At 40.2% G+C, this 16,388-nt stretch overlaps 1 protein-coding gene across 1 annotated transcript; it reads right to left on the reverse strand.

The window, feature by feature from the left end:
- Positions 1-1,029: 1,029 nt before the first annotated feature.
- On the reverse strand, positions 1,030-15,910 carry LOC132061106 (uncharacterized). The gene is made up of 2 exons (XM_059453975.1): positions 15,578-15,910; positions 1,030-1,158 (listed from the first exon to the last, which is right to left on the reverse strand). Exons 1-2 carry the CDS (start codon positions 15,908-15,910, stop codon positions 1,030-1,032), a joined length of 462 nt encoding a protein of 153 aa, XP_059309958.1.
- Positions 15,911-16,388: the final 478 nt, after the last annotated feature.

A 16,388-nucleotide genomic window follows, 5' to 3' on the forward strand; every position in this document is an offset into this window, starting at 1 on the left:
TACATTACGAGAGAATATTAACAATATACCTGTGATAATATCGGGGAAGGACTCAAGATCTTGTCGTCCAGTTAGTGCATAGATACGATTTTGAGGACCACTAGAACTGGATGCTCCCCCTCTACTTCTACCATGATCTACTGGCGCCTGCGAGCCTTGCCCCATCGGGCGTACGGACGATGAAGAACCAACCGCTGATCCTATGGGCTGAGCCTTATCTCTGCCATTCCTCAAAGGACAATCACGCATTATATGACCAACCCGACCGCAGGTGTAACAAGCACCTGAACCTAAGCGGCACGGTCCAGAATGAGGCCTACCACAATGAGCACAACGGGGTGAAGGTAGTCTCACCCGACCTGAATCATCCCTATACTGGGAACCCGAAACTCTGGAGCTCTGGCCCGATCCAGAATAAATAGGATGATCAAATCTCTTTCTTTCAAGCCGAGGAGGTGCACTGGCCACTGATTGGCCTGAATTCTTAGAATACTGTGGGCCCTGTCCCCTTCTAAACTCACTGGCAGCACTGGAAGATCTGGTCCTCTTACTATACCCTTTATTAGAATCACGCTCGCCCTTTTGCGGCTGCTGCTATTCCTCCAAATTCTGAGCATGGGCCTGAATACGAGCAATGTTTATCCCGTCCTGGAGCGAAGCTGTCAAACACTCCTTAATAAAATATGGCCCCAAACCACTCACGAATTGGTGTACACGGTCCCCCATATCAGCTACCATGGCTGGAGCATACCTAGCCAAAGAATTAAAGCGAAGACTGTGCTCTCGGGCACTTATATTCTCCTGTTGGAGATTCAAGAACTTATTAGCTCGGGCCCGTCAAACCTCCGGTGGCAGATAATGTTGGAGGAAAGCATCAACTAACTCTTGCCATACTGGGGGAGGTGCATTTGCCCCTCTCGAAAACATCCAAGTGTTATACCAGTGAACGGCCACATCCAGCAATCTATAGGAAGCCAATTCCACTAACTCTGTATCAGAAGCATGCATTAGTCTCAACGTCCTCAGTATCTAATCTATAAAGCCCTGCGAGTCTTCATCTAGCTTTGACCCATTAAATTCTGAAGGATTCAGACTAATAAAATCACGGGCTCTTGCACTGACCGCTCTATCACCTTGGACCGCTCCCTGCTGCTGAGCCTGAACGGTAACCAACTGGGTCAGTAACTGAATAGCCTTGGTCATCTGCTGACCTGAGGTGTTTGGCCGAGGAACTAGAGGTACTGGGGCTGGAGCTGAAGCCCCTTCATGCTCCTCTGATAGGGGTGGAGTAGGACAGGTCCGAGATGGAACCTCGTTATTAGACTCACCCTCTTCTATCTCTGCGGGTGGCTCCCGTTCAGTCCTTCTTCCAGCCACCATCTTGCCCTTCTGGGCCCCTGTAGCTTTCCTCTTCATAGGCATTGCTGAAATCATAATACACGATTAGAAAAAAGGAAAACCTGATAACATGGCTCTATCGCATGATCTAAGATGAGAAAGGGAAGTCAATCATTCCTAAATGCCCCGCAGCCTCTTGCTTATAAGCGTGGCGCTCTTCACACCCATAAACAGGACTCTATCCGACATGGCTCGTAGATATACCCTAGGATGAACTGCTCTGATACCACTTTTGTCACGACCCAACTAGGGCCATGAAGGGTACCCGGTACTAGCCTACCGAGCACCTTTGATCTGACATTCCATAATCATTTCTAGGTGGGCCACATAGACAGCTCATGAATATCATACTTAATACAATCATCAACAATGATGTCCATAAGTATAAGCCAACAAGACTACCAAAATATTATACAACAACAAGAATTGATAAAGCTAAGGAACATCTAGCTTCATATATTTGTCTACGAGCCTCTAAATAGAATACATGAATCCATAAGACGAGGCAGGACTCTGCCATACCCAAGTATTCTTATATAGAAGAGTAATACCAATAACCGTGGCTCTGAAATAACTGGAGCACTTCTGAGAATCCGCTGAGGGAGCTCCTAAGGATCAGATCGGTCTACCTATCTACCTTCGGGCATGAGCGCAACGTTCACAAGAAAGGACGTCAGTACGAATAGTGTACTGAGTATGTAAGGCATGAATAATAACATAAGAGAAGATATGGGACATAACATGAAATAAAGAGATAACATGTACATTAGACTGCCTCGTAAGGCGGATATCATGCATGCTTAGCCTTTTTGAAAAACTTCTTTTCATATATACATAATAGTGCTACGGAACGTGCAGCCCGATCTATAAATATAATGCATTGCTGTGGAACGTGTAGCTCGATCCATATATATATGTACTATATTGTTGCGGAGCGTGCAGCCCGATCCATTTATCCATCTATCCCGCATCCGAGCATCCCGCGTCCGTGACGATATCATAATATACCAACTGATCAGGTGGTTATGCGTATATAATGCCTCACCTTTCCCCATATATATATATATATATATATATATATATATATATATATATATATATATATATATATAATATAAGTAGTATGCATGAGAGCCCAAATAAAAGCTACGACTCTATCGGAGTGACGTAAGGTCGATAACCTCCGATTTATATTATGCAACAATCATTATCGCTATATCTCACCTTGAAGGAATAATTATTATAAGGTGAGATCAACAACAATGAATAAAATCGAGAAAATCATGAAATAAGCTCAATAATCTCATAATAGCATTAAAATCATAAACTTTGGAATTTCTAGAATTAGAATCATCATCATCATGTTCATTATAGAAAACATCTCATCTTTAGTATCATAACAAGCCTTTAGGAATCATGAACTTCTAACTTTTGGAAGTAAGAAGGTTGTGGAAACGTATATGGAGTCATAACATAGGAATCATGCCTTTTGAAAGAAAGGGACTAGCCTTAACATACCTTTTCGGTCGCCTTACTTCAACTATCTAACGCTTATCCTCCCAAGCTCGTAAATCTATATTCAAGAGAATTCATATTATTGTTAGGCTTATCGTCATATGCTTATCTTAAGCCTTCAAATGAAACCCCTTTAGAAGCTGCCGAAATTCTGGCAGCATCTCTCCTGTTTATATCCCTAGCCCGAAATTGTAATACCAACAAAACAACAACAATAGCAATACTAATATTAACAATATCATCATCAATACCAAAATATTTCATAAAACATCCCACACGATATTTTTCAACATACAACAACAATATACACTTCCTTTTTTCCCAATCAAGGAGCATAATCTCATCAACACACCAAAAATATTAGATACCATCCATATACATGTAAATCAGCCCAATCACACGGCCACAACATGCTCAAAATAGTCCATAACCACAACAACTACAATATAACACTTTATGATCTTTCCTCCATAACTATTTTCACTTTTAAGACTTGCTAAACCTTCAAATCAACTCAACATAAGAGATAGGATGAAGAACATACCTTATACTTGAAGAACTTTAGCCACACCAACTTTCTTCAAGACCACAATCACCATAACATAAAGTAGAAGCAAGAACAATCACCTTTCATGGACTAGTTTGGTGTAATCTTGTTAAATTCTTAATTTAATGGGCTATAAATGTTTGGGAGATGTGTTAGGAGGATTTTAGGACTCATGAGAGTGTAAAATGATGAAAAAATAGGGCTAATGGGGGGTTTTTATACCCCCACCGACTTTTCTAAGTGGGACCCGCAGAAGCCATTTGGCAGTTTGGAGGGTTATATTAAAATGGCCGTAACTCCTTACTCCGATGTCATTTTGACAAAAGATTTATTGGTTTGGAAACTAGACTCGACGAACTTCATTTTAGGCTTTTGAAACACCTTAAAACTCCTAATATAACTGGAGATATACCCCTCCAAAGTTGACCCAAAATTCTACCAACTTTTTTCTAAATTTTTAACAAATTTAGTTTCTTCGATTTGCTTGGTTCCGGGACATTTAGACACTTACTTAACACTTGTTAAAAGTATTCTCTAACCATGTAATGGTTCCATGACCTCTCTTATCTTACGTAAGTTTACTCACAACGCAAACGATGCGAAAATTTTTGAGGTGTAACATCACCTATTAAGGGTTTCATGAGATTTGGAAAGAGAGGGAAGCTCAACCCCAGATATATTGGACCTTAGGGTTGGCCAAGTAGCTGATGTGCTCGTATTGCCACTAGAGTTAGCTGTTGTATACCCAGTGTTTCACATATCCATGTTAAGAAACTGTGTGAGTGTCCCGTCATTGGTTGTTCCTGCTGACACTATTGCGGTTAAGGATGGTCTAACCTATGAGGAGATCTGTAATGACCCGTTTGATTGTTATAGTGTTTTGACCCATTTAACCCTGTTGACCCTTTCCCTAAGCCCCGTTAGTATGATCTATGACTTAATGAGGTCATTGGGTTGGGTTCCGTAAGGTTTGAGTGTAAATTGAGTCATTGAGGGAGAAGCTAGTTAAGTTAGCGAGTTAGAGTTGACCATGGTCAACGTCGGGTTAAGATGACCCCGTGTCAATGTTTTGGAAGTTCCAACATGTTATTATGATGATTTTAAACTTATACACAAGTTTTGGTGAGGTTCCAAAGAGTTTCAGATGGGTTTGGGCTTTGTCGCGCTCGTATTCAGTGTTTTCGCCGGAGGTCTGTAGATAGAAATAGCTCCAGATTGATCATCCGACCTTTTTTTTGGTTGAGGTTTGAACCATTAGATCCGTATCAAAATTACAAAGCTATAGGAAAATGAATCATAGCGACTGGCCACCGTATGAGGGAGTTATGACCGTTTTAGTGCGGACTATTCCAGCTGGCCGCGGGCAGCGACCAAAGGGGCGCTATAGCGGCGCCGCTGCAGCGGTCTGGTAACCGCCATAGCGGCCGACGGGGGGCAGAATGCCCTATTTTAATCCCTCAACTCCTACCCATTATTTTCAAGAACCCAAAGTTAGTTTTCAAGAGAGAAAGCGGCAAAATTCATTCCATTCATTGGTGAAAACATCTTGGAGGGTAAGTCCCCGTCTTTATTTGTTCCTTTTCCTTTCTTCTTCAAGTTCCATGATTAGTTTAAGGTCCATCAAAGGTAGGTTAAAACCCTAGAACCCTAGAATTAGTAAACTCTTAAATAATTGGTGGGTTGTTGATTTTGTTGTTGATTAATCATCTAGGAGTATAGATTATCACTATCTAGGAAAGGAATTTGATTTCTTATGGTTTAAATTGCATGTTGAGACTAGGGTTCTAATAGAAATGGAAGCTTTGTTCTAAAATTTATTGGAAAGGGTAAAATTGATTAGAAACACATGAATTGAAGGCTAATAATTGTAGAGATAGAAGTTACGATAAATTCATCATTAAAGGATGGTTTCATCCATTAAAAAGGGGTAGAAGTAAGTGGGTCTTCTTCCCTAAATTGTTGTTCTAGTTTAAATACATGGTTTGTTGCTTACTTAGCATCATATTGTTAGACTTTGACCGTTATGAGGCGCTTCGGAAATAGAAGGCTCGTGTGGAGTAGTTCATGGCTCCTGTTCTGCATTCGAGGTAGGTTATGACTTACTTTAGTTAGACTTTGATTAGCAAAATGTATGTATTGTGTAGAATTGACGGGAGAAAGCATGACTAGGTCTTCGGACATGGTGTTTGGCCGGATATTAGCTCGGTTCGTGAATCCCGTTGTACAAGGAGATGTCTAGTAGAGTCCTTGTACGATGACTTTCAGATCTTGGGGGTGTAATATTTAAGACTTCCACACTTATATTATCTATTAATTATGCATTGTTTTAATTATTTATTCATTCACATGATCATTGATTGTTTAAGTATAAATGATTAAAGAAGTTAAAATTGGTTAATGATTAATGGGTTAACGGATAAGGGTTCGCCTACTAGTGATAATAAGGTAGGTGCCCGCACGATCGGTAATTAGGGTCGTGACAGTTGGTATCAGAGCCTAGGTTCATGAATCTCGTTGTAAAAGGACATGTCTAGTAGAGTCTTGCAGATCGGTACGAAGAGCTCCGTACCTATATGCGAGAGGCTATGGGACATTTAGGAAACTTCTACTTCTTTCATTCTTCGTGATACTTCATTCAAATTGGTATCTGCACTTCCTTGTCTTATTTTTCCCCGAATGGTGGAAACCCCTCCGCTAAACTCTTATGCGAGTGATTTGTGTTATGGCATGGCCCTATATGGTACTAAATCTGTCTTCCTGATTCAGACGCATGATCTAAGTTCAGTTTCTAGTTGTGACTTGAAGTTTAGTTGTATGGGTTGTAATTTAGACCCGATTATTGTGTTTGCATAATCTTGTATAGAAGAAGAACATTGGATAGATTAATCTCCACTATTAGGAAGGGAATAATTGGGGTATCTGACTGTCCCGGTCGTTATAGTCCCGGTCGTTATAGAAACCTTGACCACTTTAGCCGGTAACACCTCTCCGAGAGTAGAATGAGCTAATAGAAACTCAGATGTAGAAGTCCAAGAACTGAAAACTTGGCTCGTTTGTGATTATTTTTTGGTTGTATTGAGTCCATTTGGGGGGTGACGTAGGAAATTAGACCTTCGTTGGGAATTTCGAGGCCACAGGTGAATTGGTATGGTGTTTTTATATCTATGTGCATGTTTGTTTATGTTGTAAGGCCTCGAATGAAATGTTGGATGATAGAGTGAAAAACTAGGAAAAATTGCATACTCACTGCCTCAGTAGTACCGCTGTGGCAGGGATTGTACCGCTGCAGCGGTACCGCTGTAGCGGCGGGCCTCTCGCCGTCATGGTCATTCGGGAATTGGGGTATCTGCTATGGCGGGAACTGGACCACTATAGCGGAACCGCTGCAGCGGGTCCAGGCTAGCCACCGCGGAGGGACAAATCGTTATGGTCCGCTATAGCGGGTACTTGCCCGCTATAGCGAGACCGCTGCAGCGGTGGTTTGACCGCCACAGCGGTAGATGGGAAACAGTAGCCGTGTTTTAAAATACTTAGTCCGAATTATTTATTCTCTTCAATCCAACACAGTTCCCAAGAAACACTTAGGGTAACTTGGAGAGTTCTTGAATATTTATTTCTTTTGGGGGTGAGTTCCCTTACCTTATCTTATGATTATCTATCATTTTAGGCTTGAATTAATGGTGTAAATGTATGGGGACTAGTTGGAGAAGATGAGTTTCTACCTTAGCATTGAGAATTGAATAATAGGCTTTAAATATTAGTTTAATTAGTGAGTCTTGCCTATAGTAAGATGGGATTTATTGAAGAAGTAAATCATAAGATTGAATCTCTACTATAGACTAAGATTGATTAAGGATAAAAAGGGGGATCGTTCGAAATAAGAGCTAATAATGTGTGAGTTATGTTGAGGTTGTACGATGTGAAGTCGATTCGAGGGTTATGTATGAATTGGTAAGTTCTAGTATGTCATAGGCTATATGGGACATTGGTTGGATAACAGATGCGAAGACTCTAGTGGTTATTGTGTTACTTATAGATGGTGAGAGATGATATTATTTATTGTACTATATTTTTGTAATTACCTATGTGGTTGTTGAGGTTGAATATATATTTGTTGGTTGGTGTTCCCGAGTTGTAAGACATCTTGCTAAGGTAAGGCTAAATTTTGAGATCTCTGAGTTAAATTCCATTGTATTAAAGTAGTGGTGATCTTAGTTAAATCATTTGTCTAAGTCAGAAAAGGGTTAAGTATGAACATAGTGAAGTAGGTGTCTGAGTCCTGGTTTGTTGAGATAGGAAATCTTAGTTTACTGATCTAAGGATGATTTGCTGACCGCATTGGTGATTATAAGGGTCTAGAGAAGTTGTAATCATTACAGGAATTAGTTGGGAGTAGTATGATCAATTTCGATTTATTAGATGATGCATATGTGTTATAGAAATTCTCGTGGTAGATTCGAGTAGATAAATATGGAAATTGGGTCTTTGAGCTAAGGTTAGAAATAAGCTTTGACTGATAAGATGAATGGATAGTGGTTAGGGAGCACTTAGAGCCCTGGAGGCTTCCGTGGGGTTAGGATGCATGTCCTTAGGTTATTGTCAACCTTCATACTCCCTTTCTTCGTTCGAGGACGAACGATGGGTAAATTGGTATTTGATGTAACGACCCGTTTGGTCGTTATAGTATTTTGACCCATTTAACCTTGTTTATCCTTTCCCCAAGTCCCGTTAGTATGATCTATGACTTATGAAGTCATTGGGTTGGTTTCCGCAAGGATTGAGTGTAAATTGAGTCATTGACGGAGAATCTAGTTAAGTTAGCGAGCTAGAGTTGACCACAATCAACGTTGGGTTAGGATGACCCCGTGTCAATGTTTTGGAAGTTCCAACATGTTATTATGATGATTTTGAACTTGTACACAAGTTTTGGTGAGGTTCCAAAGAGTTTCAGATGGGTTTGGGTTTTGTTGCGCTTGTATTCGGTGTTTTCGCAGGAGGTCTATGGATAGAAATGGCTCCAGATTGATCATCTGACCTTTGGTTTGGGTGAGGTTTGAACCATTAGATCCGTATCGAAATTATGAAGCTATAGGAAAAAGAATCGTCGCGTTTGGCCACCGTATGAGGGAGTTATGCCCGTTTTAGTGCAGACTATTCCAGCTGGCCGCTGGCAGCGACCAAAGGGGCGCTATAGCGGTACCGCTGCAGCGGTCTGGTGACTGCTACAGCAGCCGACGGGGGGAAGAATGCCCTATTTTAATCCCCCAACTCCTACCCATTATTTCCAAGACCCCAAAGTCAGTTTTCAAGAGAGAAAGCGGCAAAATTCATTCCATTCATTGGTGAAAACTTCTTGGTGGGTAAGTCCCCATCTTTATTTGTTCCTTTTCCTTTCTTCTTCAAGTTCCATGATTAGTTTAAGGTCCATCAAAGGTAGGTGAAAACCCTAGAACCCTAGAATTCGTAAACCCTTTAATAATTGGTGGGTTGTTGATTTTGTTGTTGATTAATCATCTAGGAGTATAGATTATCACTTTCTAGGAAAGGAATTTGATTTCTTGTGGTTTAAATTGCATGTTGAGACCAGGGTTCTAATAAAAATGGAAGCTTTGTTCTAAAATCTATTGGAAAGGGTAAAAGTGATTAGAAACTCATGAATTGAAGGTTAATGATTGTAGAGATAGAAGTTACGATAAATTCACCATTAAAGGATGGTTTCATCCATTAAAAAGGGGTAGAAGTAAGTGGGTCTTCTTCCCCAAATTGTTGTTCTTGTTTAAATACATGGCTTGTTTCTTACTTAGCATCATATTGTTAGACTTTGACCGTTATGAGGAGCTTTAAAAATAGAAGACTCGTGTGGAGTAGTTCGTCGCTCCTTTTCTGCATTCGAGATAGGTTATGGCTTACTTTAGTTAGACTTTGATTAATGAAACGTATGTATTGTGTAGAATTGACGGGAGAAAGCATGACTAGGTCTTCGGACATGGTGTTTGGCCGGATATTAGCTAGGTTTGTATTACTTCTGATTTTGTGAGCTCGTCGCCATTACCTTATGTATTGAAATATGAGGTGTGGTTGTATTCATACTGTGACGATTCGGGATGGATTTCTATTAGGTTGATTGTTGTTGATAGTGGCTCGTTGCCCCGTTACTGTGATTAGACTTATTACCTGAATTGTCGTGTTGTACTCAATTCTCTTTTATTGTGACACATATCATTGGAGAAAGGAAGGAATACTGGGTTTAGACTTGAATTGTGATTTATATATTTATGATAATACGTAGAGGAACCCTTGATGTATGATTTACTGTTGATGATAATACATAGAAAAGTGGAGCTTCTTAGTAATACAAGACTTAGTTGTGAGGCGTACTTGCTACATGTGGAAGTAAAGAGGGACATAGACTATTATGTTGGTTGAGACGATTGTATGATTCATTTCATGGCTGAGTTGATCCAAGTCTTGATATGACTTGTGGTTTTGTGATTTGTACCTTCACTATTGCTTTATTGGTTTGCATTGATTTACCACGTTTACACTCATTTATGCATTCATACCCTCATGCATGATGGAAATTGTCACGACCCGACTAGGGCCATAAAGGGCACCCGGGGCTAACCACCGAGCACCACTTATTCTATTACTCATCCTGCTTTCATTCATATTTCTTATGCTCGTAATCATGGAAAACTGTTTTCATTTAATATATATACATGAGCCCTTCGGCTATCAAAATAATATATATCTATATACATATACATATGATGAAAACTATGAGACCATACTACCCACAACTGCGCATCTACGAGCTTCTACTAGAGTGCTAGACATAGGGACGGGACAGGACCCCGTCATGCCCACAGGTAGACCGGGAGGTGATCCAGACTAGTAGGAGCTATAGCTGATTTGAAGAGCACTCCATTTTCTGGAGGTGCCATTGATTATTCTTTTGGTATATATGTATATGTATGTTGTCTAATTACCGAAGGGGACATTCATACGGTCTTTCTCTTAACTATGCATTTTACATTTAATTTTTGAGGCTCGAAGGAGACAAATGAAAAGGGGAAGAAGTTCCCATTTTTGAAGAAAAAGGGGGAAGAAGTTCCCATTTTTAACAAAAGGGAAGAAGTTCCCGTTTTGAAATAAAAGTTGCTCCAAAGGGAGTCTTTTGATGGTTTTCAAAGATTTTCATGCATTTGCATATTGACATACATGCACGACATCATTCATGGGGAAGGGAAAAGGGCGAGAGCGTTATATACGTGTAACCACCGGATCAATTGGTATAATATGACATGATATCATCCCGGACGCGGGACATATGTGGTTAAATGGATCGGAGCCGACGCCTCGAAAATATGATATGTTCTATTTTCTGTATATATGAACAAAAAATTATTTTTCAAAGAAAGCTAAGCATGCATGGCATCCGCCCTAAGGGGCACTCATATGTACAGGTTACTCTTTTATCTCACGATATGCTCTATATTTCCATTCTGTTATTATTCGTACTTTATATCCCTTATTATGTTACTATTTATGCCTTACATACTCGGTGCATTACTCGTACTGACGTCCCTTCTTGTGGACGCCGCGTTCATGCCCGCGAGGATCGAGTAGCCGGGACTATTCACATCGCAGGACCTCCCCTCGGCGGTAGTCGGTACGCTCCATTGATTCGGAGCTACGGCCACTTTTGGTATGCTATTCGGTTACGTACATATACGGGTATGGCGGGGGCCTTTCCTGTCCTTTCTACAGTTTGTACTCCATAGAGGTACGAGACGATGATATGTAGCCATAATGTTAAGCAGCCTCGTCGGCGCTCATTTTGTTGTATAGTATATATGTAGCGACCAAATCGGCTTACGCTGTTACTCTCAGTGCTTACGTCTATATGTATGCGTTGGCCGTGAGTTCCTGGTACGGTGTCTTTTATGTTGATTGTTCGGGAGACAGCACAGCTCAGCTACAGATTATGTATGGGCTTAGGATAGTCAGTGAGCAGTAAATGCAAGCATAGGAGTGCTTGGCCAATAGTGGTCGGGCACTTGTTACTGCCCATCAGTTTGGGTCGTGACAGAAATGGTTTGGAAGACTTGTGGTATGATGCCTTGGGTTGACATTGATATTGCTAATTGTTCATAGTCCATACATACTGATGAACTGGAATACATTGAGACATACATTACGATGTGAAATTAGTGAAGAAGTTAATATAATCTTCTTGTTGCACTTGTGATACTATTTGATACATGGTACTTGATGGATTGATCATTGGGAGTGATGGGACAGTGTTATGGAAAGGCACATATGTGACCTAGATTATGGGCTCGTGGTCCGAGGTTCTTTCCGGAGATGAGAGGTATATTAATATGGCCGCGACCATGGTTCTTTCCGATGGGGAGGATTTATGGCTCGGGTCCAAGGAGTGGGTCCGGAACGAGGGTACATGGACACCATGGGTCCCCTGCAGGTCATGACTACTGAGCTATGACATCAGTAGCATGTGTGTACAGTGTGTATTTGGCCAAGGCATTGCATTACATTGCATTGCACGGTATCATATTTTGCATTGCACATCATTACATTTTATTCTGCATTATTATATGGCTCGTTGTTTCTGATTTTGGTATGTTTGCTGAAACGGCTGTTGTGGTATTGATATGATAATTAACTGAGTTAAATTATGGATTAGTGACTCTATCTAGGGATGGAACTTGGGCTTGTGATTATCGGGTGAGATTATTGAAACTTGATAGACTTGTGAGTTAAAAGCTTCATCTTAGGTTGTGACTTTGTTATGGGATATTTTGTGACTTGGATTTAAGTATTAGGTGTCTGTCTGTTTATCTTGTTAATTTTATGCTTATATGCGCGAACTAATCTTAGTCGGCCTATGATGCTTACCGATACATAGTGTTTGTACTGATACTACCTTCGCACCCTTTTTGAGTGCGGATTGTGTTCGAGATTTCATCCCGGTATCGCATCTCTAGCTTGAAGCTAGTTTGCTCGATCAGATCCGAGGGTGAGCTTCTATCCATGTCATGCCACCTGAAGATCTCTCTTTCCATATGTCTATTTTTATTCCAGACATTATTTGTTATTATAGTTGAGATATACTTCATTCTTTAGACATCGTTGGTTAGAGTCCTTGTACGATGGCTTTCAGATCTTGGGGGTGTAATAGTTAAGACTTCCGCACTTATATTATCTATTAATTACGCATTGTTTTAATTATTTATTCATTCACATGATCATTGATTGTTTAAGTATAAATGATTAAAGAAGTTAAAATTGGCTAATGATTAATGGGTCAACGGATAAGGGTTCGCCTACTAGTGATAATAAGGTAGGTGCCCGCACGATGGGTAATTAGGGTTGTGACAAGATTTTTGTAGGCATTCTTGATCGTCAGGTTGGCAAGTTGAGAACTAAAGAAGTTGCCTCAGTGAAAGTGTTATGGAGGGGTCAGAAAGTTGAAGAGGCTACATGGGAAGCCGAAAAAGATATGAAGTCCAAGTATCTATACTTGTTTGACGAGCCACCAGAGGATGCTTAAGGTAAATAACCTCCATATTCATGTCATGTCCCTTATGTACCCATGTCTCATGTTTCACGTTCATGTTCACAAACTCAGTATTCATTCTCATGTGTTCATGTCTCAGTATCCATGTTATCATGAAATCCATGTCATGTCAGCTCAGTCCTTATGTTTTATGTCATGTTTCCTTCACGTTCATGTATTCAAGCCATGTCTAGTCCCAATCTTAACCATGACCCATCATTCAAGGATGAATGATCCCAAGGGGGAGATATTGTAACACCGAGGACCTTAAAAACTAGGCTACGTTCATGATTCGGGACTTAGAAACCAAGATGGAAGAGTTGGAATTGATATTTTGCTTGTCGCGGTGAATGTACAAGATGGCGACCATTTTACGGGATGTACATTATTGTACGCCCCGTATTTCTAAGACATATATCACAAGGAAAAAAGCCAAGAGGTCACTGGTCATTGCCATTAAGGTACGGGAAACCAAGTACGGCCCGTACATCAATGTATGAGACGTACAATCAGCCCGTACTTTCCCCGTCACCAATTGATAACTCACTAGAAAATTAACTCGATGTATGGCCATGAAGTACAAGCCGTACAATGAGGCCATACTTTCCCCACTTCAGTCAGAAAATATATATACGAGGGTTCAATTTGTTTTCTTCACTTTTCATTCTTTCAAGCCCTAGGAATGAAGTTCTTCTCCCCCAACCTTCAAGATACTTTAAGGTTAGCCTATTCCATATATTCCATGCCAATTCTATCATACGTTCATGATTATTAAGTGGAAATTCAACGTTCTTAACCCAGAGTTTTCAAGAAAATCTAATTAAAGGGATTCAAGACTAAGGCTTTAGGAGTTCTTCTTCAAGTTCAGAACTTTACTATGAGATTGGAGCGTTACCAGGTATGTAGGACTTCTATCTATATGTGGGAACATCTTTGTTCTTCCCCACACCATGTTCTTCCATGATTATGCCAGAAACTATCAACACTAGGATTTTAGCCGTGTTCATGGTAATCCTAGGTCTATGTACAATGTTATATTATGCCTTGTAGTATTAATTCATTATTGTGCTCTTGATACATCATTTTGATTATTGAGAATCCGTCCATAATCCATGAAAATCCATACTTTACATTTCATGGGTTCTTACCTGCAAGTTATTAAATATAATGCTTATTTTCATGAATATCCTAGTAGTCTTTTAAAGTTTTTCTTTTGTAAAAATCATTGTGCTCTGCAAAATGGACAAACTTGTCAGTGTAATGGAAACTTCACTTGGGACGGACTTCGTTACCCTTTTGTGCACTCTTTGTGCTGCCATCCTTGGAACTTTTCTTCGCTTTGCTTGTCATCGCTACCCTGTTTTAAACATTCTAGAAAACGTGTTAGTGTAAAACATCCATGCTTGTTTGTTCCTACATTCACAGAAAAATTTGTCAGTTTCCTATATGATCGATCGCCTTTCCTGCGTATGGACTTCCTCCGTTCATATCTTGGTCATGAAAGGATGCTCATCTTCCTTAAACTCTTTTATTCTTCTAGCAGAACTTTTAGGAAAGTTTTTGTGCGATGATTTTCTTTTGAAAATATATGCATATATGTTTTGAAAATAATATTTTATATTCCCTTTTAATGTCATGACATTAGTTACTCAAGCAAGGTCTCCCGTTTCTTCTTCTTCTTCTTCTTCTTCTTCTTCTTGATCTTGACTCTTGAAAACTTTCGCATCCTTTTTGAAAATTTTGCCCCAGTTTGTATACGTCTTTATACCAACTCGAGTTTTGTTATGTCGAAGTAATTTTTGAGATCCTCTCAAAAATTGTGCCCCAGTGTAAGTGTGTACTTGTCATTTCCTAATTTCACCATGCTTGAGGAATTTTTGAGATCTTTCTAAAAAATTCTGCCCCAGTTTCCTTGTGGGGTTACCTTTATCATTCTCTTGCTGAATCATTTCTGAAGTTTCCTAAGGTTTATAGGGAATTTTGTTTGGAATGATCGAGCGGAGAGCGCCTACGTATCCCGTTTCGGGAATCAGGTCGAAACGTAGTTCAGGGTAAACATATTGGAATTTTCTTTGGGAGAGACCGAACTCAAACGAGCGCCTACGTATCCCAAATAGGAATCAGGTCATAACGTAGTTCAAAACACATAAATTTGTATTTTTCGGATTAAGGCGACCGAGCTTGGAAAAGCGCCTACGTATCCCTTTATAAGTACAGGGAATCAGGTCCTTGCGTAGTTCGTACATAATTTTGGATTTGGTTTTCTAAAAAGAAATACAAAATTACACATAAAGGGAATGCAACTAAAGAACACCTAAACTATGGAGACTCTGAATCCTCGCAGTCAATCTTCTTCTTCACACATAGTATCTTTTGATGCCATATGAATTTATCGCTTTTGGCCACTCTTGACCATCCATTTAAGCAAGCACTATAGCTCCTCCTGGTAGTGCTTTTCGTACCATATAGGGCCCTTGCCAGTTTGGTGCGAACTTCCCTTTGTATTCCTCTTAATTAGGGAATATTCGTTTGAGTACCAATTGCCCAATTTGAAACACCCTAGTTCTCACACGCTTGTTGAAAGCACGTGCCATTCTTTGCTGGTACAGTTGACCATGGCAAATAGCGATCATCCTCTTTTCATCTATCAGAGCCAGCTGCTCATATCTTTTATGGATCCATTCCGCATCGTCCAACTCAGCTTCTTGTATTATCCGAAGTGAAGGGATTTCTACTTCGGCTGGTATCACTGCTTCGGTGCCATACACTAACAGGTATGGAGTGGCTCCAGTTGAAGTCCTGGTCATAGTGCGGTATCCTAGTAACGCATAAGATAATTGTTCACGCCAATCCTTGTAATTATCAATCATCTTTCAGAGGATTTTCTTGATGTTTTTGTTGGCGGCTTCTATAGCCCCATTCATTTGTGGCCGATATGCGGTTGAATTCTGGTGGGTGATCCGAAACTGCGCACATATGTCTCTCATCAAATGGCTATTCATGTTAGCCCCATTGTCTGTTATGATTGATTCTGGGATGCCAAATCGGCATGTGATGTTGTTGCGCACAAAGTCTGTGACCATTTTCTTTGTCACTAATGAATAAGATGCTGCTTCCACCCACTTGGTGAAGTAGTCTATAGCAACTAAGATGAAATAATGTTTGTTTGATGCGGCTGGCTCAATTGGTCCTATGACGTCCATGCCCCAAGTGACGAATGGCCAAGGTGATGTCATAACATTTAGTTCTGTTAAGGGGAACTTTATCAAGTCTCCATGAATCTGACACTTGTAGCACTTCTGGACAAATTTGCTGCAGTTATTTTCAATGGTCATCCAGTAATAACCT

Source organism: Lycium ferocissimum, chromosome 6, assembly GCF_029784015.1.
Source record: "Lycium ferocissimum isolate CSIRO_LF1 chromosome 6, AGI_CSIRO_Lferr_CH_V1, whole genome shotgun sequence".
Taxonomy (NCBI): Eukaryota; Viridiplantae; Streptophyta; class Magnoliopsida; order Solanales; family Solanaceae; genus Lycium; species Lycium ferocissimum.

What these genes read in the sequence shown, in the direction of transcription:
- LOC132061106 (XM_059453975.1), bottom strand. Translation starts at nt 15,910, where the DNA reads ATGATTGATAATTACAAGGATTGGCGTGAACAATTATCTTATGCGTTA. An exon ending in TGTTTCAAATTGGGCAATTG is followed by an intron (nt 1,159 to 15,577) that starts GTACTCAAACGA and finishes GTTACCGTTCAG; the next exon opens with GCTCAGCAGCAGGGAGCGGT.